The sequence below is a fragment of the Trachinotus anak genome, unplaced genomic scaffold, assembly GCF_046630095.1.
Source record: "Trachinotus anak isolate AG129_WGS33_773 ecotype Australia unplaced genomic scaffold, CSIRO_AGI_Tana_v1 ptg000024l, whole genome shotgun sequence".
In the NCBI taxonomy this organism is placed as follows: Eukaryota; Metazoa; Chordata; class Actinopteri; order Carangiformes; family Carangidae; genus Trachinotus; species Trachinotus anak.
The window spans coordinates 5625052-5647873 of record NW_027273875.1 but is presented as its reverse complement, the minus strand read 5'-3'; the positions used below and the strand labels follow the sequence as shown (position 1 = coordinate 5647873).

Below are 22822 nucleotides of genomic sequence, written 5' to 3'. Positions count from 1 at the left end.
CTTTCTATGAAACCATCCCTGTAAAATTTTTTTAAATCGCCTATACGATTGTGTGAAACCAAAAATGGTCTTGTACAACTGCTGTACAATGACAACACAGACGGGTGTTTGAGTGAGTGAATGAATCTGGATGGAAGCTGTAATATTTGCTCCGACTCATGACTTGCACTGTGTGGAATTGTTGGGAGAAATTGATGCTTTCAAAAACAGCTGCTAAAACTGAAGTAACATTACCTTGTTAATGTAACATTCTTTGGAGAAAATTGCAACAATGTACTTCCAAGATTGAGACTCACTACACATTTAAAAAACAAACAAACTATGAATTCACTTTACCCTCCTAACAAATCTTTTGGGTCCTGAAAAATTAATCAGACAGTGGCTGTAAAAGCAGGGAAAACCTTTTACTCTATGTACCCATGTGTGAAGACAACTCAAAAATACACACAGACACTAAATCAGTTTTAGTTTATACAAATATTTATTCTTCCACAAGTCTCTTCGGCCAGTTTAGATGATGCCAATCTGTGAAGAAAGAGACATGAATTATATGTTGTTCATCAACAGAGTGAATAGAACTGAAAATGTATTATCTGGCATCAGTGGTTCCTTTGAATGCATCACACACATTCAGATGAAATAAAAGTTTACATCACTTGCACAGGACTGACAATTTCTGAAAGCAATAACGGCCATCATGTAACTAAATTAGCCTAAGAAACTCAAATCCTTTTATCCTGTTGAATGACTGACATCTCACCTTGTTTGCAACATCCAACGCATCATAGTCTGGTGCGAGACGAACGTACGCCTTCTTCTCACCGTCAGGCCTGAATATGGGTCAGAACAAAACAGATGAAATGAAAGGACGGTGTACGTTAAATTTATGTTATCAAGTTTATATTTACTAGGTGAGACCAACACGCTTTCGGAGACTATCCAGACCATATTTTGAACCAAATCCCATAATCAAATTCTAATGTTCAAACTGTCACAACGACGTATGTAATAAGTCAAAAGATATATCAAGTGACGCAATCAACTATTGCAGCTGTTCACTCTTGAGTCCAACAAAACAAACTACACATGTAGCCGTTATCATGGTAACCCAATATATCACTGATCACTGTTGTGGTATGAATTTGGAATAATACATTACAAAGATAAAATAATGCCATCAGTCCAGCAATTCAGTTTCATACAGGACAGAATGAAACTGGTGCTCATCTCTGCCTGGGTTAAGACCTCTACCTGATGAGTGTGTTGACTTTGGCGACGTCGATGTCGTACAGCTTCTTGACAGCGTGTTTGATCTGGTGTTTGTTTGCCTTGACGTCCACAATGAACACAAGTGTGTTGTTGTCTTCAATCTTCTTCATGGCGGACTCTGTTGTCAAGGGGAACTTGATGATGGCATAGTGATCCAACCTACGGGAAAAAGTATATTATAATTTACATTTAGTCAAAAGCCCTCACTTTTGACTCTACGAAATGGACATTCAAATATGTACACTACCTAACTTATGTCAATTGCCTAATATTATCAACTACAAACAAATATTTCAACTGGGTGCATCAGTGATTCATAAAGCTGGAATCATGCTTTTTCATACTTTGATCGCTTTTACCATCATATGCACCAAGTTTAATCCCTGTCCATTTCTTAGTAGCATACATCATAATTGTCACTGTAACTCACTTGTTCCTGCGAGGAGCACTCTTGCGAGGATACTTGGGCTGCCTGCGGAGACGGAGGGTTTTGGGGCGACGGAAGGTGGGAGAAGTCCTGACTTTCTTCTTCCTCTGGCTGTGTACACCTTTGAGCACAGCCTTTTTGGCCTTCAGAGCCTTTGACTTGGCCTCAGTCTTGGCAGGGACAGCTAAGTCAGAGAAATACCATGTGTTAGACTGTTGGTCAGCTGTTCATGTTCCTGCACTCTAAAGAACTGATCAGTGTCCTCCTCCCTTCAATAATTTACATCATTACATCACATTTACATCAACAAGCTGAAACAGTAAAACAAACTTCACCCCACATGATATCAGAGTGATGAGTGTAATAGTAGAACCACTGTAGCTGATTTTCCTGGGAAGGTTTAATGTTTTTAACTGAAACACACATCAGTCGACATATATATGTAACAGTCTCAACTCTAAATATGTTGTTATTGTGGCATAATAACACCTTCAGCGCCTTAAAATATCACAAGCAGGATTTTACTCTGCCAAACCTAGCATACAAACTGCATATAAATTTTCCTACTGAAACACTAGACTTGCCTTGAGTGGCCAAGACCCCCCCCCCCCCCCCCCCCCCTCAGCATTTTATGTTACAGACCCACTGTTAATCAACAAAATGTCCAAAAATGTAGATGCAGTTTCTATTAATGAATTAAAGGCTGAGGCTCTCACATGTGACTAATGCAACGTTTCAAACTCCGCCGAGGTGCAGTGAAAGCTAACACTGCCGCAAAGAAAACAGCCAACCCCCGACCTGTTATAAACGGTTACTAAGACATATTAATGTTAACTAGCTAAGACGGATCAGAGACAGCGTCGGAAGAAATCGGACAGAAGAATAAATCTAAATGAGCAGCGTTTTAGTCAGCATTATCAAAGCTAACATGCTAATGTTAGCTTAGCCTCACGTTACAGCATACATGCCGGGGACAGCGTCTACATTATCTACATATATCAGCAGCTGACAGCCATACACTGACATTATTTGAACCTCGGCCGCTTTAGCCTTACATTTCGGGTATGTCTAGTGAACCTCAAATACATTATTCGTGACAAATTCTACATTTTCTACATTCAAAATGACAAGATTGACGGACCTTCCTTCTTCACCTTCGGTGCCATGTTGAGAAAGGAAGACTGAACGGGGTTTCCTGCAGTATAATGCATGGGCGAGATCTCATAGCAAATGTATCGCGATAGTTAAGAAACCGGCTGAACACCCTTGAGCCAAATGAGGCACATAGTTCATATATCCATCAACATTCAGAGATAATTTTTTGTTTTTGATGATGGGGCTACCTTTTTCTTTACAGCATAATTAATTTTCCTGTCTTTTAAGAGGAGAACTGGACTGACTCAAAACGTAACTTTTCCAATAACTATTTAAATATAGCCCATAATTATTAGAATAAGAGGGCCATGAAAGGTTACAATTATTAGTTAGATATGGTGCTGTATATGCACATAATGTATCATTTTGGGTTTTTGTTTGCTTAGAAAGCTGTCTTCCGCCCAGTTAGCCTTCTTCACTGCCAGACAATTTTTTAAATCTCCCTTTTAACAAATGAAAAAAATACAAAAACTGCTTCAGCTGCTAAGTTGAGAACATCTGTTACCCTATGTGAGCTTAACTCTTATGAGCATTTTACTTTCTCCACACCTTGAGTCATTGTAACAATGTAACACTGCTAAAAAGAAAAATATTAAAAAATCTTTCGCTAATGATATCCTTTCATTTTCTTAAGCCATATGCCAGATATACTGTATGTATTCCCTTTGCTGTAAATAACACTGAAAAGTAGGCCTTTGCGTAAAGCTATATAACATTTCATAGGAGCTTAATCACAGCTGTCAGCAGGTTCCAGATTCATCAGCTCCCATTGGGCCAATATATGAAGTAGAATGTATCCTTATTAGTCCTATCAGGTCTATTGGGGGTTGTGTTTGTCATTGAAATTATGATGTGAACAATTAATCAAAATACAATCAAAATTGCAATATGGCAAAGTACAATATCCAAATTGCAGGAGCTGCATTTATTTTTTAATTTATTTATTTTTTGATAAAAGGTCAAATGTGTCACAACAATGTTATGCATTAGCACCATCTGCATTGTAGTGCCACAGATATGCCCCGGCCTACAAAGTATATTCTATAGAAGTAAGGGAACATATATATATATATATATATATATACATACATACATATATATATATATATAGTGCAGCCCTAGAAGTAACTGATGGTTAAATATTTTAAGGGAACTTGTTTCCCATCTATCACACAATTACTTTCGGTTATAGTTTTATTTATATTATTTCTTATCCTTATGTTGTTCAGTGTCCTCAGCATAATCATTCACTACAGCCATCACTTTTACTTAAGTGTATTTATTGTCAAAGTTGCAGGTGAACAAATGTAACAGAGAAGACAGACAAGATAACAAAACAATATATAAAACTGTTTATTTTATACTCTGATGATACAAAGCACAAATGTGAAAATTAGCAGTAAATCAGATTTCAAGATGTAAAAAAAAAAAAAAAATCCACATCATATCACATTTTCATTTCAGTCTGCTTGTACCACTCTCCTCTATTCCTCTTGTGGCTTATTTTTCTTCCCCTTTTTCCTGGTAAAGAGAGAAAAAGAGAAAATTTGAATTATTTTCTTTCTGGCTATTTTTGGCCAACATCCTCAACATGTGTCTCATCTTATATCATTTCATCCTAAAATGAACCAATGCCAGATTTCAGAGTTGTTAGTTGAAGGGATCCAATTTCTAAAACAAATACCCAGATTGGCCTGTGAATATTCTCATTTGTCCAGGTCATAGTATCTCAAAGGAGTTTTAAATTGAAAGCAACTGGACTTGGTTATTTGTCTAGGAAGACGCTTCACCTCTGCCTGGTCACGTGCGAGAAAGAACTGATGAAGCCTCTTGGATGAGAGGTGAAACGTCTTGGATGAGAGGTGAAACGTCTTCCTAGACAAATAACCAAGTCCAGTTGCTTTCGATTTAAAACTCCTTTGAAATACCCAGATTGAAAACTGTCAGGTGAAAAGTCAGCTCTTATGACATAAATCACATCTAGTTAGACTAATTATTTCATGTGTAAAAGCAACACTTGTTTGTCTCCGGTTTACTGTTTATTGCATAATTCTTCATAAGTACACAAGGTTTTCAAATTTAAATGCACAGGAAGCGCCGTCCTTACTTTTTTAACTTGACTCCAGAGGGATTTGGTCCCGTCTTCTGTGACGTCTTCTTGTGTTTTTCTGTTCCCTCTTCTTTCTGTGTTTTATTTCTCTTCTTCAGTCCCTGTTCTTTTGTCTTCTTTTCTGCTTGCTGCTCTCCACTTGCTGTCTGCTTCTGTCCATTCTGTCCTTGTGCTTTGCCTTTTTTCTTCATTAAGAAGCGTGGAGTTGTGCAAATGGTGCTTCTCTTTGGAGGTCTCTTCTCAAGTCTGCGCTTCACTTTGCTGGACACAAACAAATACAGATACCAAAACTTAAACTGACTGAATAAAAGGAAAAATGTTTGCTTGTGAAATTTCATTATCATCATCTCTTTTACCTATGTATCTTCTTGAAGCCAATCATGTAATCAGGGACAGGACAGCCAGCTTGTTTTATGACATTAGCAATGCTGTTAAAAAAAGAAATATTCAGAGTTAAAGTGAAGCAAATGTCTAACCCAGAACATTTTATTGTAGTGCCTTCACTGTGCTGCAGATAGATCGTTTTCTTTAATGGTTTTTTGGGGCTTTTTGCTTTTGACAGCAGAAAAAGCAAAAAGAGGAAACAAGCAAGCTTCAAAATGGGGGCACTGCAGGTATCTGGGACACCATCAACCAAGTACATGCTGAATCTGCATTTCAGTAAAACTAGTGGTCTTGATGAAGCCTTTAAAAGACGGCAGTCAGTACTGTCTGGATTACCTGGCTTTTGCAGTTGAATACCTTGCAGGTCGAATCATTGCCTCATTAAAAATTCTGGGAACTTGGGAACTCACGTGTCTGGACTACCTCAAGTTTTCCTCTAGTTGCTCAGCCACCTGGCATACTCATTTTCCAAGATCACACACAAAAGCAAGCCTTACATGCTTCTCTGCAAGGGAAAATCAGTTTGCACTTTTAGTAAGTTTCTTGTACTGTGTCCACGTACCTGCGCAGCAGTGGTTTGTCATTTTCTGTGAAGAAGGTGATGGCCTTCCCCTGATGTCCAGCTCTGCCGGTACGACCTGAGGAACATCAAACAGAATGAGCAGACGGGCAGAAAAAGCGAAGAGATGTGTTAAAGGAGAAAACACAGGATTAGAGCCACTATTGTCATCCTAAAACAGCAGCTAAGCTTTCTGGGTCACCGGGTCTTAGGGGAAACTATATCTGTGTCCACGTAGCAATGAAAAGAGACACTGTGGAGGTGGATGACTTGGCCAACTGGAAGCATGTTGATGGAAAATAAAATTGGATGTAAAATTGAATCTAACAGTACAAAACAGGTCATGCGAGTTGCATAAGATGAGTAATTAGCTATGGTGACCGAGTAGGTTCTTTCTTAAGGTAGGTTTAAAACCAACTACTGTAAATGCAGTATGCATGATGTCAACCCAGGTTTTAAGACAGTAAATTAAAATGGTATGATGTACAGCATCAAAAGCTTGTTACATTTAGGAGGACAGTTTCTGTGCTATGTACAGCTCTAACACAAGACTGAAAATTCTCATGATGTCATTATGGGACATAGAAGCTAAAAGTTGGGTTGAAACCACTTTCTCTAAAACTTTTGATCAAGGAGGTTTGACTGCAGCATGTTTAAAAATGGATGGAAAGATTCCTTCTAAAGTGCCATTAAAGATCAATAAAATACTGGGCCCAGCTGTGTCAATAACACCTTTAGGAAATTTAGTGGGAATAATGTCAAGCCTGCATGTAAAACACAAGCAACTAGCAACTAAAACACAGGTGGGTTAATTTATTTTGTGGGGTGTGGGGGGTTTTAAAAACGCAATGGTGGACAGGTGTATGATGATTAAAAGGTAGCTGGGATAAAACCAATAAATAAATCAAAACTAACCAATTCGGTGGATGTACTCCACAGCGCTGGTGGGGAAGTCATAGTTCAGCACGAGGTTGACTCCTTTGAAGTCGATTCCTCTGGCGAGCAGAGCCGTGCAGATCAACACCCAAATCTTACCGGACCGAAAACTGTTCACTACGTTGTCCCTCTAAATCAGAGGAGCCACAGAGGAGGAGGATTAAAAAAAAAAAAAACTATTTACACTTCAGTGACACAGAGAGGACCTACAATGCTATGCATTAGGTGTCCGTATGTACCTGCTGCTGTGTGCGGTCTGCGTGGATCACATCTACATTGATGCCTTCATACACCAGCTCATGGAAAAGCTCCCGTGCTCGATCTATAGACTGAACAAACACCAGCATGGGAGGCAGAAAACCCTGAAATAAAGCAGAGACATCCTTTCACTTGGTCTTAGCTCATAAAGAAACAGAACCTGTTCATGTGTGTTTTTAATGCCTCCTACCCTTGAATAGTAAGAGTTCGGCTGTTTGTTTATTACCATGTCAGAATTGATTGTGTGACATAAACAAACTTTCGTATTCAGCCAAAGAAATGTCCTCAAACTCTGTGACTGTGACATGATCTAGTTCACAAAATGATTAAACTAAATGAATTCTTTACAAGCTTGAAAAGTAACATCCTCGATGTCTCCGTACTTTTTTGATGATGTCCCTCATGGCCACCAGTTTTCCATTCTCTGTGCCGACAAACAGCAGCTCCTGTTCCACCGTCTCCACGGCTGTATTTCTGAGAGGACGATAAATTCAGTTTTCCTAATGTGAGAAAAAGCCCGTACAAATCCACCAAAGTAAGGAGCGTTACAGGTAGATTATTACCTGTGTCCAATGTTGACCGAAACCAGGTTGTCGAGGTTCAGACGGCACCACTGCTCTACATCCTGCGTGCAGGTGGCGCTGAAGAAAGCCCTGCGCACCTTTGAACCGGAGCAGGCCAGAAACACTGTGGCCAGCTGCTCCCTGAAGCCCGTCTTACCATCTTCAAACAGCTTATCGGACTCATCGACCACCAGCCACTCCACACTGCACAAGACAGCAATCTTTTTTTTTTTTTGGCCAACAATCTAAAACTAAGTCAAATAAAATGTCAGGGAGTGGCAGATCAAATGTTACCTGCTGAGGTCGAGAGCTGGAGGATCCTGCTTGAGAAGGAAGATGAGTCTGTTTGGAGTACTGACGAGTATATCTGTGGATACAGAAACAGAGGATGTAAATAATGAGGTTGCCCAGATTTACCTCCTCTGTGGACACAACTGTCATTTCTTACCATATTTTTTGTTTGACTGTGGTCCATATTTCTTGGCTGCCAGAGAAGCTTTGTCTATGATGTGAACTCTAAATCCAACTCCCTCTGACAGGCGGACCAGCTCCCTGTAGGTCTGAACACAACACAACAAAACTGACTCAAATGTGTTTAAACGCAGGTAAGCATACAGCATGAGATCCAACTGAAACTACATGAAACTGTATTCAATACAGGTTGAAGCCTGTTCATGTCTCCTCCATTGACATTTTCAAGTATTTCAGAGAGGATTTTTCAGAAATATTCATTTGTAATGTAAGTAATTCTTAAACCTACAATAATTGTTTTTTGGCCACTTGGTGGCAGTGGACACAAGTTTTTTTTCATCAAGTTGATATGGCAAACCTGATAGCAAACAGCTGCATATTTACACATCCTGCAGTTACAGAGCAATATTGTAATAAAAATAAAAAACTGATAAACTCACTGTAAGCTATAGACACAGTTATCAAATAGCTGGTGAACATGTTTCCCTCAGGAGTTGGTGACAACTAAAACAGAGCTAGAAGGTCAGTGAATATTAGACTTCGGGGGCCAGAAAGACATGTTGCTCTGAATCTGCTTCACGTGTAAATAAGCCAACTGTGTGCCAGAATGTTATAGGGTGATAATATGTCAGTGTTGTGTTTACAGCTTGTTGTGCACCTTTTTGCTGATCCCAAGTGGCTGGAAAATCAATTAATACAGCTTTAATAACATCCCACAATTCAACAAACAAGTAATGTCAATATATAGCCAAGCCCCACGTTATTAAAAATGATCTCACCTCATCCTGTGATAGGGAACAAACCAGCGTGTGTGTGTGTGTGTGTGTGTGTGTTTACCTGGCTGGCCAGCTCTCTGGTCGGGGAGATAATCACAGCTCTGAAGCCCCTGTTGGCTGGCTGTTGCAGGTGAGCGAGCAGCGGGAGACAGAACGCCAAAGTCTTTCCTGATCCTGTGGGAGCACAAGCCAGAAGCTCCCGACCCTGACGGAGAAACCAGTCGCACAGAACTCCTCACAAACCCACCGTCTGTATACTGTTTACAAACCACTGAACATGTGTGCGTCCGTACTCACGTGCATCATGAGCGGTATTGCCTGCATCTGTATCGGCGTCGGGGAGTTCAGCCCCGCGTCTCTGAGGTTCTGAAGGACGCGCGGGTTGAGGCGATACTCAGACTGCAGCTCCTCGAATGTGCACACGGGGTCAGGTATGTCGCAGCCGTGCACATTGATACGGTGTTGAGAGCGAATGCGGTTCACCTAAAATCAATTAAAAACAAAAAGGAACTTTACAGAGGACAAGGGACATTCATGAACATTTCAGACGCAGACATCATTTTTACGCTGGTCTTAATTCAAAATAAATCCCGAAGAGTTTTGTTTGTGTGGTGAGTTGTGTCTCTGTGGGGACCTTTTCCTGATGAAGATGCTTCAGCCTCTTCAGAGAGTTTTTCTCCTTCCCCTCACTTGGCAGGTTTTGGATCTTTCTGTCCAGCGAGGAAGTCCATGTGATGCCATTCCCCTCCGTGCCACCGGCTTCAGTTAGACAGAGCACATCGAACAGCAATGAGTCTGAGACGGACCACGACACCAGGTTCATTTAAAGCCTGGTTCCACAGTAAACACATTGCAAAGAAAGTGGCCAACTTTCCAAGTCTGTCTAACACTTACTCTGTGGTTTAATATGACGCATAAGACTTTGTCTGCAACAACCAACCAATTGTTTTTATACATTAAGGCTATAAAACATTTTTGTTTAAGTAAAAAATACCCATCACAAACTGCCCAAGCCCCAGTAAATTTCTTCAACACATCTTCAAACCAAATAATATTCAATTAATAATACGAAACAACATTTTGTAAGCTGAACCCACAGAATTTGGTGTTGTACACTTGACTTTCGTGGACACAAGCAACAGAAAGCTAATAACTAATGACATATATTGTATTCTGTCACTGTTTTTGTACATCCATCACGGATACAATAAAAACGAACATCTGGAATCTGCAAAACATCTGGTCAACGGCAAACAGCCACGTCCTTTACCTTCCACCTCCACCTGGTTTCTTTTTGTCTTTTTCTTTTTCTTCTTCGTCCTCACGTCTCTCTCTTCATCCTTTCGCTTCCTTTTGCCTCCTGCACCAGAATCTCCACTCTCACTTCCCTCCTCATATTCCTCTCCTCCACCTTCTCCTCCTCCATCCTCCTCCACCTCCTCCAGCCCCGTGGTCCTGCTCTGGGATCCATTGACCGGTCCTGTGCCAAAGTAATCGATCGCCGATAGAGGCTCCGAGGACGCTTCCCCTCCGAGAGATCTGACAACCTACAAAATGAGGCAGGGTTACACTGTATGTGTAAATACAAAATTGTATCCTACCCCTTATCTAATGAACTGCGATATAAAGGGACCAAGTCTACTGACAAATTCTACAACAAACGAAAAACAAACGCTGCAGCACACGTTCACGCTGGTACTAATCGGGGGTTAGCGTAAATAGATTACACCACGGCTCGGAGCTGCTGTCGTTAAACGCTGTTTTCGTCCAGCATATTGTCTGCTACATATTTTTACGTTTACCTTAAACCGAGCAGCGTCTTGCCCAAACCTCTTTAGGTCAAACTTTGCCCCAGCTCCGAGCTTCCGAAACAACTCGAAAGCGTCCATTCCTGCGACGGCGTGGTCTGCCCTGACCCAGGCATCACTAATCAAACCGGATCGTCCACCGCTGGCCCCCCGGCGCCACCTACTGGCTGCGACTAACGCTGTCAGATAAAGTGAGCACAAAAAGTGCAGCACTGTATAAACACACGACAAACACAGCGAAGAGACACAGATTTCATGTAGATGGGTGGGGTTCCCTTTACGTGTCTATGTCCAGGGGCCTGTTGATTCATCATCCATCCACCAGTGTATTATTGTCAACCACAGAATCAGGCCAACAGGCACATGATTCAAGTGTAAATGCAACACAAATAACATATTAATATATTTATTTATATTACAGTCTATAGATGATATCTTTATTTCTAATGAATGCCAAATAAGAGCTCATCCATGCAATTATTTCTTTTGCTGAAACTGACATTTTGTGAATGAAGTTTGCCTTTATCATCGGGCTCATTTACTTCATTGTCAGAACATTAAATACTGTAAATTAACCAAATACAAATTCATTTAGCAGGTACTCACTTCAGATTTTGGCTTTAAAAACTGGTTGGATATTTGGTATCCAGAGGTAACAGTAAGGTTTTGTATGCATGTAAAACAGATATACATTCATGCTCATAAACTATAATGGCCAGGTTAGAGTCCAAACATCATTATACCTAAAACATCAAAGCGATACTTACATATCATTACACATTATTACCTCATTAATAATTTAACCCTCTTAAAGTAGCCATATTACTGCTGTTTCCTTTTCCCTTTTGAATTAAAGGGAATATTTTTCTGTTCGCAACAATTACTCTCATGAATTTCTAGTCATATGAGATGTCATTTTGGGAACTTTTCTCCCAGCAGTGTAGTTTTTCAGGTTAGATAGTGACCTGTGTGTGTTCAAGTTGTTACTTTCACACTTTAATACTGAGTGTTTTACATCTCAGGTCAGATTCAGGATGATGTAAGACAGAGCCAACGACAGATTTCTCCGACATTACCACCTAATGTGTGTAAACCCTTATGTTGAGTAACTCTGAAGCCAGACTGTGGGAAATCACTGTATTTATTGTTTTGAACATGGTATTGGCTGCACAGATGTCCTGTCTGTTGGTCCAGTCAGTGTCACTGTTACTGTGTTTACATACTGTAGACAATGTAGTGTACTTCATAACCTAAATTATAGCTGAGAAATATTAAATCAGTATAATGGCGTTGAGAACATTTGTCCAGTATTAATATGGCAAATTAATGTAAAATCACAAATAAAACAATCAAACTGATGTTCAGTGCAACCAACCATGTTCCACTGTGATACATTACACATCAGACAAAACCCTACACACATGTAAAACAACTTAAATTCATCATTTTGCTCACATTACTTAACCTGGACAATGTTCATATTATTGCAATATGATTCCACTGAAAGTCGAAAATAATAAATTATCACCCAGCTTTAATCTTAATTTTCATATTTGTATATTCATTTGTTTTTAAAATATAATTTCACTACATGCCTCTGTGCATCAGATGATAAACCAAAGAATGCAAGTGCAATTAGTTTAATAAAAAGGATATAAAGGCCACTGCCTACTTCAAGAAGAAAAAAAAAAAATACTGCATGACCTTGAGTTTTTCTTAACAGTCTCGTGGTTCATTGTGAATGTGATCATCACATTATGACAAAGCTGGTTACATTATCTTTGCCTTCAGTCGCTGCTTTGTTAGTTTGTGCTTGAACATTTTTTTCCTCCTACGGGCCAGCCTGCTCTGGTCTGTCCCGACCTGAGAGACAAGCTTTTGTGACCGCAGATCTCAGTTTTCTGAATCCCAGCTCTGCGGCTGGAGATGTGACTCATTTCAGCTCTTCACAGGTCTTTAGCAAATCCTCCAGAAAACTGACCACTACCTCTTTACCTCTCTCCTCCTCTCCCCCTCCTTCCCCTTCAGCCTTCAACTCCTGCAGTCTGATCAGAGTCTGCTGAAGATGTCCGATTCTCTGCTGTGGGTTGAAACTGTCCCCCCCTGTGTCTTTCTCTCCCTCCGCCCCCTCTCCTCCTCCTTCCTCCGCTCTGATATATCTGATCAAATGCTCTTTGATGCCCCTCCCCTCCTCGCCAGCCAGCGATGCCCCGAGGGCAGGCATGTCCTGAGGCTGGCTGACGCTGAGAAGGTGAAGGAGAGCTTGTGAGAGCGTGTGTCGCAGGCTGGCACTGTAGCGGTACTCCAAGAAGTCGTTTGTGTCTTCGCTGTTCTCGAGGGCTGTGGCCAGTGAATGCCACACGCAGCTGAACCGCTCTGCGTCGCCATAGCAGCCGCGGTGGGTGGGAACTGCCAGAGCAGCGGCCGATTTGATCCGCACCTTGAAATTCTTACAGGAAGTAACAACGTGGCAGAGGGCAGAGAAGGCGTCGCGAGACCACAGAGCTGAGTCTGAGGGGAAGAAAGAAACGGTAATTAACTGTTGAGCTCGACATGTGAGGAACATCAAAATACAAACTAAAAATTCAGATCAGTCAATGTTGGATACTTTTAACAACCCTTCAATGAACAAACCCTGTAATACTGAGAATTTACTCAACCAGCTGGATGAGAAGATGCTGTTTTCCAGTTTATAGGCGCTGGTCATATTCACCAACAGGAAGTTGGACCAACCTATCAGCTCGTTTTGAGAGAGCATGCTGGCTCCTCCTACTGTTAACAATAACACTCTGCATAAATGATCAAAGATGCCTGTGTGTATCTCAGCTGGACAAAAATTTTGGTGTAAATTTTATAGATTTTTTTTCTTCATTCAGACAACATGTAACATGTCAGTCTCTATTGCTCTCCTCAGTACTGGTTTCATACACAGTAATCCTGTTGTTAGCTGAAACAAACAGCATCAGATCTTTGCTAATCTTAGTTAACTAATCTTTGTTAACTTTATGCTAAGCTAAACTATTCATACTGAGGGAAAACACAGATCGTGTTCCTGGAGAATAAAGACTCACCAAGTGGCAGGGCTGGGTTTCTGAAAGCATTTCCCAAGGCGTAACAGGCATTCCATCTGACCTTCATCGTGGCCTCTGATTGGACAGTTTTGACAAGTGCACGGACTGCGTCCTCCAGCGGGCGTTGGAAAGCAGACCTGGTTAGTTGACTCTGACGCAGGAAGTGAAGCAGATTCCCAAGTGCTCGCACAGCGTTAGACTTCACCTGGGAGGGTTAAAGAGGATGCAGGTTCAGAAAGATGAAAGCCAATCAGAGGGAAGTCTGGGAAATGATGTCATCTCAGGACAGATAGTTGATTCTTCACAAGAAATTTTATGTTTTTTTTTTTTTTTTTTTTTATTAATGGATTTGACATAACTGCCATGCCAATAAGAGATGTATTTTGAAATAACTTCATAGCAAAAATGTGGCAGGAGTTTACAATCTGCTTGCTCTTGTGTAAGAGAGTGTGAATGTTCTCACCCTGTCTTTGTCGGCTGATGCTCGAGTAGCTGCCTGCAACATCTTGAGCAGCAACATGTCTGATAACTCCTCTTGGAAGTCCACACCTACGCTCTCCCTGACGCGGAAACAGGAGATAAACAGATCACACATCTCTAATAACAGATTACATACCTTGAATACCATGTCAAACTGCTTTTTATATCTAAATCAGTTGTTCTTAAAACATATTCTTTGTTAATGACATGATGAAAGTAAGCTTTTTACTTTGCTTTTAATGTATTCACCATTAAATAATGTTTCAGCAGCGTTATAAAGAACAATGCAGTGGTATTACTAAAGCATTTAATCTGTATGCTCTCTTACATATTGACAATAAGTGTGTCTGTGAGATTGCCCAGCGACCAGGCAGCCTTTGCACGGACATTCGGAGATCGATCGTCAAGGGCGGCGAGGATAGTGTTTGCCGTATCTGCCACGAACATCACATCCTGAAAAGATATCACAACCTCAGGGCAGATCCTTGTGGGTCTGAGACACGTTCTCTGTAATTCTGTTCTGTAGTTTTTCCAGACTTTAAATCGTTTGACAGAATTTAAAAGATTTTACTTGCTGCTCAGTATGCTCATGGTTGTCTGTCACCATCCTTACCTCTCTCAGACAGGGGAACAGTATGTAGACTCCCAGAGCCCTGACAGCCGCAGTCTTCACCAGATAGTTTTCACTGTAGGTCAGCCCCAGCAGCACAGTGATGCACATCAGCTGGGTCTTGTCCTAAAAACAATGTTACACATGCCACATAACAGCTTCCATGGACCTCAGTATCAGCTGTGTAGAAACAGACAAAGTCATAGTGAAACTCACAGGCAGCTGTGCGAAGGCCTGCGGCAGGATGGAGGAGAGCGTGTCGCAGGCGCTCGTCTGCAGCATGGGGTGTTGTTCGTTCTGCAGCGCTCCGTTCAGCGGACCACTCAACACCTCTGACCAAAACTGTACCACCTATACCATGCAGACGTATGTATGAAATGAAAACACAATAGTAGAGCATAGTTTACTGCACTTTAGAATTTTCTAATCACACACCTGAATTATATATTTTTTTATATTTGACCAAAACTGAGGCCATTGTAAATTGTTATTTCTAGTGTTTTCTAAATATTTTCATATATTTGGATACATAAGCCCATCTGAGCATTTTAAACAAGAGAGAAGAAAAACAATCAGTGAGCCTCCAGAGGGATACAATAGAAGTATAGGCCCTGATCTTGGGTCTGGCTTTCAACAATATATCATCTGAAGAGAGGATAGAATGCAATACAATAAAAGGAAACATACAACAGTTGGAAATAAGTCTCTAGCCTAATGGTCTTGGTCTTGGTCTAGCCTAATGTAGTATATGTAGTATAAAGTGTGTACATACTTGGCTCATGGGGACCCTCGAACTCTCAGGCACGTTGTTCTCTGCTCTGTACTGCTGGATTATTCCTGTCCCCAACTCCTCGAGTAACTAGATAAAAGTTGATGACAGGTATCACTGCCCAGATCTGGACCCACAGATTGTTGTTACTTACGTCATTTCTAAATATTTGTTAATTGTTATCATTCAGTGCTATCACAAAATCTATTTCAAAAATGTATAGCGCTTAGACATATTGTAGGTGCAGACAAAAGAAACAAGCAAGGGACACAAAAACTATGAGTGGTGTGGTGGGCGCTTGAAGATGGAGTAAGAAGAATTAGGGGGCTCTACCTTTGCTCCGTGCAGTTGTATGGAGGGATCTGTCTCCCCGAGGCAGCGTGCGCTCACCTGCCCAATCTCACACAGACATGCTTGGGCTAGAGAGAAGTACCCCCGTACCAGGTGGGACATGACCTGTGACAAGGTGATGCAGGACACAAAAACTCACCTTCAGATTTTTAAAATATGTCTATCTGGGGATTTCTTTTGTGGCTTCACTAAATCTCACCTGTAGAGCTTCTAGTCGGACAGGGGACGGCTCCAAAACAGCTCCTCCTCCCGTTCCCATTCCCTCGCTGTCCGACTGGTCCTCTCTGGGCTGAGTGACCAGCGACACACACAGCTGCAGCAGCCAGGGTGGTGAGCTGTCCTCCTCCCCCGGTGTGCGAAGAACGTGGGGGGAATGTGTGTGCAAGCTGCACTGGGAGGGAGTCACTGGTGTGCGAGAGGGCGAGGACACTCCGTCTCTTTGTCTCCAGCTGAGAGCCGAGTCCTGTGGCGTGAAGGAGCCGCTGGCGCTGCCGCTGTCCGGCTGTCGGAGGAGGAGCTGCACCTCAGGGAGAGGAGCCTGAGTCGTCACCAGAGCCCCGTAAAGCGTCAGGACAGACACGCGCACGTTCACGTCTGAAGACAGAGTACGGTCGTTTTAAAAGAAGCACATCTTACTGACCCGTTAGGTGACAGCGCTGACAAAATACCGACCTCTGTGGCGCACATAAGGACGCATCTGCTTCCAGAGCGGGCTGAGCAGACCAGGTCTGAGGCGGTGGTAGGGAGCGTTGGCCACCAGATAGGCCAGACACTAACACACAGGAAAGGAGGAGACATGCTGTTAGGATAATAAACCTGCATATGTGAGCTGGTTGATGTGTCAGCACAATTTGTTTTAGACTCCTTCTATATTATAGTCGAAGTCTAGAGTGCATTTATTATGTGGTGGTATCTTTGAGTCAGTCCAGAGTGAAATATGTTGATAATTGGTACTTTGGATAATTGATCATTATTCACGTCGTGCAGAGGAGGAGTAATGGTGATTTGGGTCACCCTCTAAACTTCCCTGTACATGGTCAGCATCTAAACATATGAAAAACAAAGCTGAGCCTGGCTATTTCATTCTTGGGAAAAAGTCGTCATCACAAATGTGTAAATGGACCGAGTGTTACCATTGTCTCTTCAATAGCAAAGTCCATTTTCCAACAATTTTGTTTTCTGATATAAAATGAGCATCACAGCCTCGCAGGGCAGCCAACACGGCTCATTGTTCATTTTGTGAAAATGCAACATGTGGAACCCTTCAAACCTGCAGCTGTTCTTAAAACTCTACTCCACTAACTTTGACTGACATTGGAAAAAACATGACGGCGGCAGTGAAGCGTAAGTTATCGTACCTTTATGACCTGTGTGAGTGTCTGAGGGGCGGTCTCAGCCAGCAGAGCCAGACTGAGAGCACGGTGCAGTTCTCTGACGGCTGTAGCCAGCGAGAAGGAGAAAGGGGTGTAAGATGTACGAGGGGACACCGTATCTTCAGCCACAGCCAGGAACTGACGCGAGCCGTCCAGCATGGCCGACAAAACCTGAAGCGCACACGCACGGACCTGAGAGTGAAGAGAGAGGGGATATAGATGTTACAGTCATACATGTGGAGGAGCATTAAGACATAAGTGAAGTTATGTTGTACCTTTGGTGATGTGTCCTTCAGTATAATCGTGAGTAGAGTGAGAGGTGGTGGTCCCCCAATAGGAGAGTCGGGGATGAAGGACGACCAGTACCCGTACAGGGTCCGCTTTTCCACACCTTTCACCACCGCCAACAAACAGTGCAGAGCTCCCTGACGCACACGACCGTGGTAAAGTCTGAAAGAGGAAGATACTGCAGGTTTCAGGATTTCTCACTCATATTCACTCATGAAATGTTGCAGTGTAACAAACAGCTTTTGCTGTTAACGATGACTGACACTAGGAAAAAAAAAACTTTACCGGCAGACTTGAAACATGTAAACCTTTTAGAAGGCATAAAGATAATTTTGTTCCTCAAAAGGTCAAGTTTCAAATTTTCAAGACATCTTATGTTCATAGTAATGCAATGCATGCAGAGAAGATAGCTTTAACAAAAACAAACAAACAAACAAACAAACAAGCATTTCTTTTTTTCCTGTACCTTAATTTGCTCTGTGCGTTGCCCTCTGAGTCAGAAAACTCTGAGTCAGAACTGTTTCGCTTCCAGGACGGGTAGAGAGATGTGACAGAGGGTTTAGACAAGGCTTCTCCCTCACCTCTGCCTCCCTCTCTTCCCCCTCTTTTCTGCAGTGCAGACACTGCCTCCCTATCATCTTCCTCTCCGTCATCCCCTCTGCTCTCCTCAGCGCTCGTCTTCTTCCCCTTTCCTCTGGATTTCCTCTTTTTATTCTAAGGAGAGATAAAACTGATCTTAATGTGGTTCTTGCTATAAGTGAGACCCAGCAAAAATGTAGGCTTGTCTTACCCCTGAAGCTTTGCCTGGCGCAGCGGCATCCTTTGGTGGGTCTGACGGTTTTGGTGGTTCAGCAGGTTTTGGTGCAGACGGACCCTCATACTGGGGAAGAGGTGCTGGGTAAAGCACAGCCGGCCACTCGACGTTCACACCTGGAGCTCCCTGGAACATGAGCCTCTGTAGAATACATAATTATTACCACAATATAAACTGCCATGTAGTGCCTGTTACTCAAAAAAAATAGAACAAAAATGATAAAGTGATAGAAAAATCTGTAAATGTGGTACAGCTTTGCACCTTAAGTGTGGCCAGTACAGATCCAAGCTCTTCCCCTCCACCAAATTTCCATTTCCCACCTGAGAGACAACACTGAAGTCCCTTCAGAGCTGCCTGGATCACCTGCACAGAGGAGACAGGGGCAGGAATGGGTCAGCTATGACTGAATCCATTTTTTTCTCCATTAAAATGTGTGTTATAACAAGTTATTCATACCATGCAGTAGAAGAGCTCATCAGTGTTGGGGGGTCTAGGTGACTGCAGTGTTTTCAGGAACACTCTGAAGCATACACTTCTGTATTGATCATCCAGAGGTGGCTGACCAGGAATCCTGGGGAGAAACAATCCAGCCGACCACAGACACAATTACAGCCAAGAATTTAAGTACCAAGAAGAGGGAGCATCTATCCAGAAAGCACTACAATACAAAAGCCATTTTGTTACCCAGAATGCAAATAAATATCCTTAATGAATGGATTTTGGACATAATTCTTGGAGGAGTAGTAATGCTCGGGCTAGTGCTCTGGTGCCTTAAAGGACACCATGAAAATTTAAGTATTTGAGAACCAAACAAGAGCCTTTTGAACACATTCATATTTGAGTGATCAGGGAAGTAATAGATTATATTGCAGTAGCAGTTTGGAGAAGTTTCCCAGCAGGTTTTGTTATTTTTTTGCCATGATGACACTGGGCCATCACTGGAATGTAACACAGCTGTGACAGTAGTGAATCCGAGCTGAAAACAGTGGCTGTCCTCCACAAGGCTACAACCTTGTCAGTGCCACTTTTAAGCCAACTGTTGTTTAGTGACTTTCACTTTGTTTTTGATGGAGATACAACACGAAGATACAGATGGCTGCAAAAATGTCCATGTTTTTATGCAGTCAACAAACTGGCTACCAAAAAAAAAGCACAATATATCTACTGGCTAAGTTTAAAAGGATACTAAAGCCTACCTGAGACAGATGTTGGCCATACAGGTAAGAGCAACGCGGCGTAATTCCATATTTGGCTGAGATGGAGCACTGTACAGCAGAAGCACTCCATCTTCACCCAGTAAGTCACTGAGGTGCTATGAATGAGAAAAATCAATATCAAATTTTAAAAGTTTTCTTTAATTACAACACACATTGAGAAAGCTTGAACAAATACCAACCTGGTGGCACTGAGGTCCATTCCCATACACTACAGTGGAGAGTGCCAAGAGGACGTCTGAGTGTGTCCATGTACTGCACATTTTCAATGCATCGGCGGTATAGTTCACCAATACATCCAAAGTCTGCTCGTCCATTATTACCTTTAAAAAAATAAAATCAGTAAGAACAGAAGAGCAAGAAAAAATCTTGCCAGCTCACAGTCAGTATATTGGTGGATGTGTAGGGTGAGCTCTGCTGTTACTAGGGGACAGTTGTTATTACCTTTAGCTGATTAAGTAGATGATGTATCAGCTGGCAGAGTTTGATGACTAAATGTTCTTGACTCAGCGGCACAAGACAGCTGGCATGTTGCAGCAGAGTACACACATCCTGAAATGGAAATCAAAAGGCTCAGCTCAACCAAGAATGTCTTTCGCAGCATCAAAAACATACCTGCAGACCATCCTGTGATGGGATCACACCAGGTGTGACGCCCATCAACATTCAAACTCAGTATTCATGGGTCAGACCACACCCAGCTTAATTCTCAGTTACACACCTGTAAAGTTTTGTGACTGCATCTTTCACAGACAAATCTGTCCACAGACAAACAGACATAAGTCCAAACCAACATCATAATATACATCTTTGAGAAGCTGGAACTTTTTCTTATTTAGACACTTTCTTAGTTCTAGTTTTTAAATCATCATAATTGCTATTGAACTTTCTGTCAACCAACTAATCGCTTTATCAATCAACCATTTCAGCTCTAGTGCACTGGTAGATTTCTGGGTGCCCGAGGAAATAATCACACTGTCATGTGTAGTGGGGGGGCAATAAGGGCTTAATTTGTTTTAACCCTTGGGAACCCTATGAGGTTAAGGGACACCAGTGAGTAAAGCAGGTAGCATTTTCCACATACACTCACTGAGCACTTCATTAGGAACACCTGTACTCCTGCTTAATCATGCAATTATCCAATCAGCCATTAATGCCGAAGCAATGAAATACATAAAATCCAGTGAGCAGCAGAATGCGCAACACATCGAATCTGGAGGCGGATGGGCTGCAACGCCAGAGGACTACGTCAGGTCCCACCTCTGTCAGCCAAGAACAGGGACCTGAGGCTGCAGTGGGAACAGGCTCACCCAAACTGGACAGCTGAAGACCAGAAATATGTCCCCTGGTCTAATAATCTCAACTTCTCCTGAGGCTGCAGGTGGCAGGGTCACAATCTGGTGTCAACGTCATGAATCAATGGACCCAACCTGCTTTGTTGTTCAGGCCGCTGCTGGTGGTGTAATGGTACATACATCTTGCCACACTTAAGCCCCTTAATACTTGTTTTGGACAATGTGCATCCCTTTATGGCCACAGTTTACCACATATTTTACCAGATGTGAATCCAGTAGAAAAACCTGTGGGATGTGGTGGAACAGGAGCTTGGCAGCATGAATGTGCAGCTTACAAATCTGCAGAAATGATGTGACACAATCAGGTCAACATGGAGCAGGGTGTCAAAGAAAAGCCTCAGACACCTTGTTGAATCTATGCCTCAAAGAACTGAGGATGTTTTTAGAGCAAAGGGAGGATCCACCCAGTATCAGTTCATGTACACTACTTGGGTTTGCACCGACATTACCAGTCTCAGAGAGACACAATAGGTTTCTAAGGATCAAGGTTTGGCTGGTGTTGCTGTGTTCCTGCTACAATGGCACCGCGTAAACCTGAACCTACGTTTAACAGCAATTTCAGAGCCCGTTTATTGAAGCTTTTCAGCATCAAAAGTTAAGTTAGGCGCCTCTACAAGACCATAGAGAGTATCTATTACCTCCGGTCGGATGTTGATATTGGGGTAGAAGGTTTTGTTGTAGTTTTCGGACAGCAGCTGGTCAAACAGCAGGTTGAGCTCCTCTCTGAGTTGGCCGGAGTCTGCCCGCAGAGCCCGGAGCTTCACGGCGCAGCGGGAAAACTGTTTCTCAGCGACCGACGGCGAGTCGAGCTGCCAGGCGTCCGTCCCCTTGAGCGGCCCGGCCTCAGACACCGCCATGGGGAGGAAGGCAGGGGCACCACGGGGACCGGGAGCCGGTGCTGACAGCCCGGCTTGAGCTGCCATGTTTGTGCCCTCGGAAGTAGTTTTCTTGTTTGGTGGTTCTTGCGCTTCTTTTTAAGTTTAACACCCAAATACCAGGCTCACTACCGCCCCCTGCGGTGTAATCCGGAAACACAACCACCCAGGCTGACCAACGTTTACAATATATGTTTATCACAATATTCAAATGTACCATTACAAGACAGAGTCACTATTTTATTGAAGCTTATTTCTTTATATTAGGCATCAAAAGACCATAATATGATATATTTTGTTTGTATTTTTTTTAAAGTTTGTATAAAGGCACAGAGGGCCGTGCATTGTAAGATAGCTATAGTGTTGGTCCATGCAACACACCAAGAATAAGCATCAAATGATTGATCCCTTAATACAAGTGGTAATTTAATGTCGCAGTTCGTCAGGGTCAAACATTTATATACAGTTAGGTCGTTCAACTCATAACAGTGACTCAGATATATCTGATCGTGTTTTTGTATGAAATGAATCTAATTTTTTAAATGTGGCAGCCAGGTACATGTAGGAGCAAAGAGCACAAGATGATATACTGTAGTAGTGTTAATATGATTGCTTCCCTCTAATGGGTTACACCAGATGTTCCCAGACTGTTTCCCCATGACATTTCTCCTAATGCTGGCAAATACAATTTTAGAATCTACAACTATGAGCATCTTTAAAAAAAAAAACCAAAAACAAACAAAAAAAAAACACACCCCTCAAATTGTGACTTGTTTGTAGCCTTTGAGAACAAAAAGTACGTGCCCTGCTTCACACTGAGCAAAAATACAGGAGGCGATAGGAGGCAGCCCAACAAGAAGTGAAGACATTTGATGTAGTACATGGAAGTGAAGTAAATTCAACACG

At 42.2% G+C, this 22822-nt stretch overlaps 3 protein-coding genes and 1 non-coding gene across 4 annotated transcripts; all 4 read right to left on the bottom strand.

Annotated features, from left to right (window-relative positions):
- Nucleotides 1-458: 458 nt before the first annotated feature.
- Nucleotides 459-2877, bottom strand: rpl23a (ribosomal protein L23a). Its single transcript, XM_071460464.1, has 5 exons — nt 2838-2877; nt 1700-1880; nt 1252-1428; nt 761-830; nt 459-525 (listed from the first exon to the last, which is right to left on the bottom strand). Exons 1-5 carry the CDS (start codon nt 2860-2862, stop codon nt 511-513), a joined length of 468 nt encoding a protein of 155 aa, XP_071316565.1. The 5' UTR covers nt 2863-2877; the 3' UTR covers nt 459-510.
- LOC139608146 (small nucleolar RNA Z17) lies at nt 1570-1641 on the bottom strand. Its single transcript, XR_011684964.1, has one exon. It is a non-coding gene; the product is annotated as a small nucleolar RNA Z17 (small nucleolar RNA).
- Nucleotides 2878-4110: 1233 nt separating the features above from the next.
- On the bottom strand, nt 4111-10838 carry ddx52 (DEAD (Asp-Glu-Ala-Asp) box polypeptide 52). The gene is made up of 15 exons (XM_071461289.1): nt 10711-10838; nt 10179-10455; nt 9543-9667; nt 9206-9391; nt 8970-9113; nt 8110-8221; nt 7956-8028; nt 7662-7865; nt 7482-7572; nt 7080-7202; nt 6820-6970; nt 5908-5983; nt 5318-5389; nt 4959-5222; nt 4111-4372 (listed from the first exon to the last, which is right to left on the bottom strand). Exons 1-15 carry the CDS (start codon nt 10795-10797, stop codon nt 4336-4338), a joined length of 2022 nt encoding a protein of 673 aa, XP_071317390.1. The 5' UTR covers nt 10798-10838; the 3' UTR covers nt 4111-4335.
- Nucleotides 10839-11839: 1001 nt separating this feature from the next.
- heatr6 (HEAT repeat containing 6) lies at nt 11840-22005 on the bottom strand. The gene is made up of 20 exons (XM_071461245.1): nt 21680-22005; nt 20131-20238; nt 19869-20009; nt 19669-19784; nt 18929-19043; nt 18734-18835; nt 18449-18613; nt 18125-18372; nt 17646-17820; nt 17356-17562; nt 16670-16769; nt 16197-16591; nt 15980-16102; nt 15650-15736; nt 15094-15228; nt 14881-15003; nt 14596-14720; nt 14251-14347; nt 13788-13992; nt 11840-13227 (listed from the first exon to the last, which is right to left on the bottom strand). The coding sequence occupies exons 1-20, from the start codon at nt 21962-21964 to the stop codon at nt 12650-12652; spliced, it is 3630 nt and encodes a 1209-aa protein (XP_071317346.1). The 5' UTR covers nt 21965-22005; the 3' UTR covers nt 11840-12649.
- Nucleotides 22006-22822: the final 817 nt, after the last annotated feature.

What these genes read in the sequence shown, in the direction of transcription:
- rpl23a (XM_071460464.1), bottom strand. Translation starts at nt 2,862, where the DNA reads ATGGCACCGAAGGTGAAGAAGGAAG. An exon ending in ACCGAAGGTGAAGAAGGAAG is followed by an intron (nt 1,881 to 2,837) that starts GTCCGTCAATCT and finishes TCTCTGACTTAG; the next exon opens with CTGTCCCTGCCAAGACTGAG. An exon ending in AAAGTCAACACACTCATCAG is followed by an intron (nt 831 to 1,251) that starts GTAGAGGTCTTA and finishes ACCCATATTCAG; the next exon opens with GCCTGACGGTGAGAAGAAGG.
- ddx52 (XM_071461289.1), bottom strand. Translation starts at nt 10,797, where the DNA reads ATGGACGCTTTCGAGTTGTTTCGGAAGCTCGGAGCTGGGGCAAAGTTT. An exon ending in GGCTTCAAGAAGATACATAG is followed by an intron (nt 5,223 to 5,317) that starts GTAAAAGAGATG and finishes GTTTGTGTCCAG; the next exon opens with CAAAGTGAAGCGCAGACTTG. An exon ending in TCTGGAGTCAAGTTAAAAAA is followed by an intron (nt 4,373 to 4,958) that starts GTAAGGACGGCG and finishes TCTCTTTACCAG; the next exon opens with GAAAAAGGGGAAGAAAAATA.
- heatr6 (XM_071461245.1), bottom strand. Translation starts at nt 21,964, where the DNA reads ATGGCAGCTCAAGCCGGGCTGTCAGCACCGGCTCCCGGTCCCCGTGGT. An exon ending in TCCTTATGTGCGCCACAGAG is followed by an intron (nt 16,592 to 16,669) that starts GTCGGTATTTTG and finishes CTCTGTCTTCAG; the next exon opens with ACGTGAACGTGCGCGTGTCT. An exon ending in AAACCCAGCCCTGCCACTTG is followed by an intron (nt 13,228 to 13,787) that starts GTGAGTCTTTAT and finishes TCTTCCCCTCAG; the next exon opens with ACTCAGCTCTGTGGTCTCGC.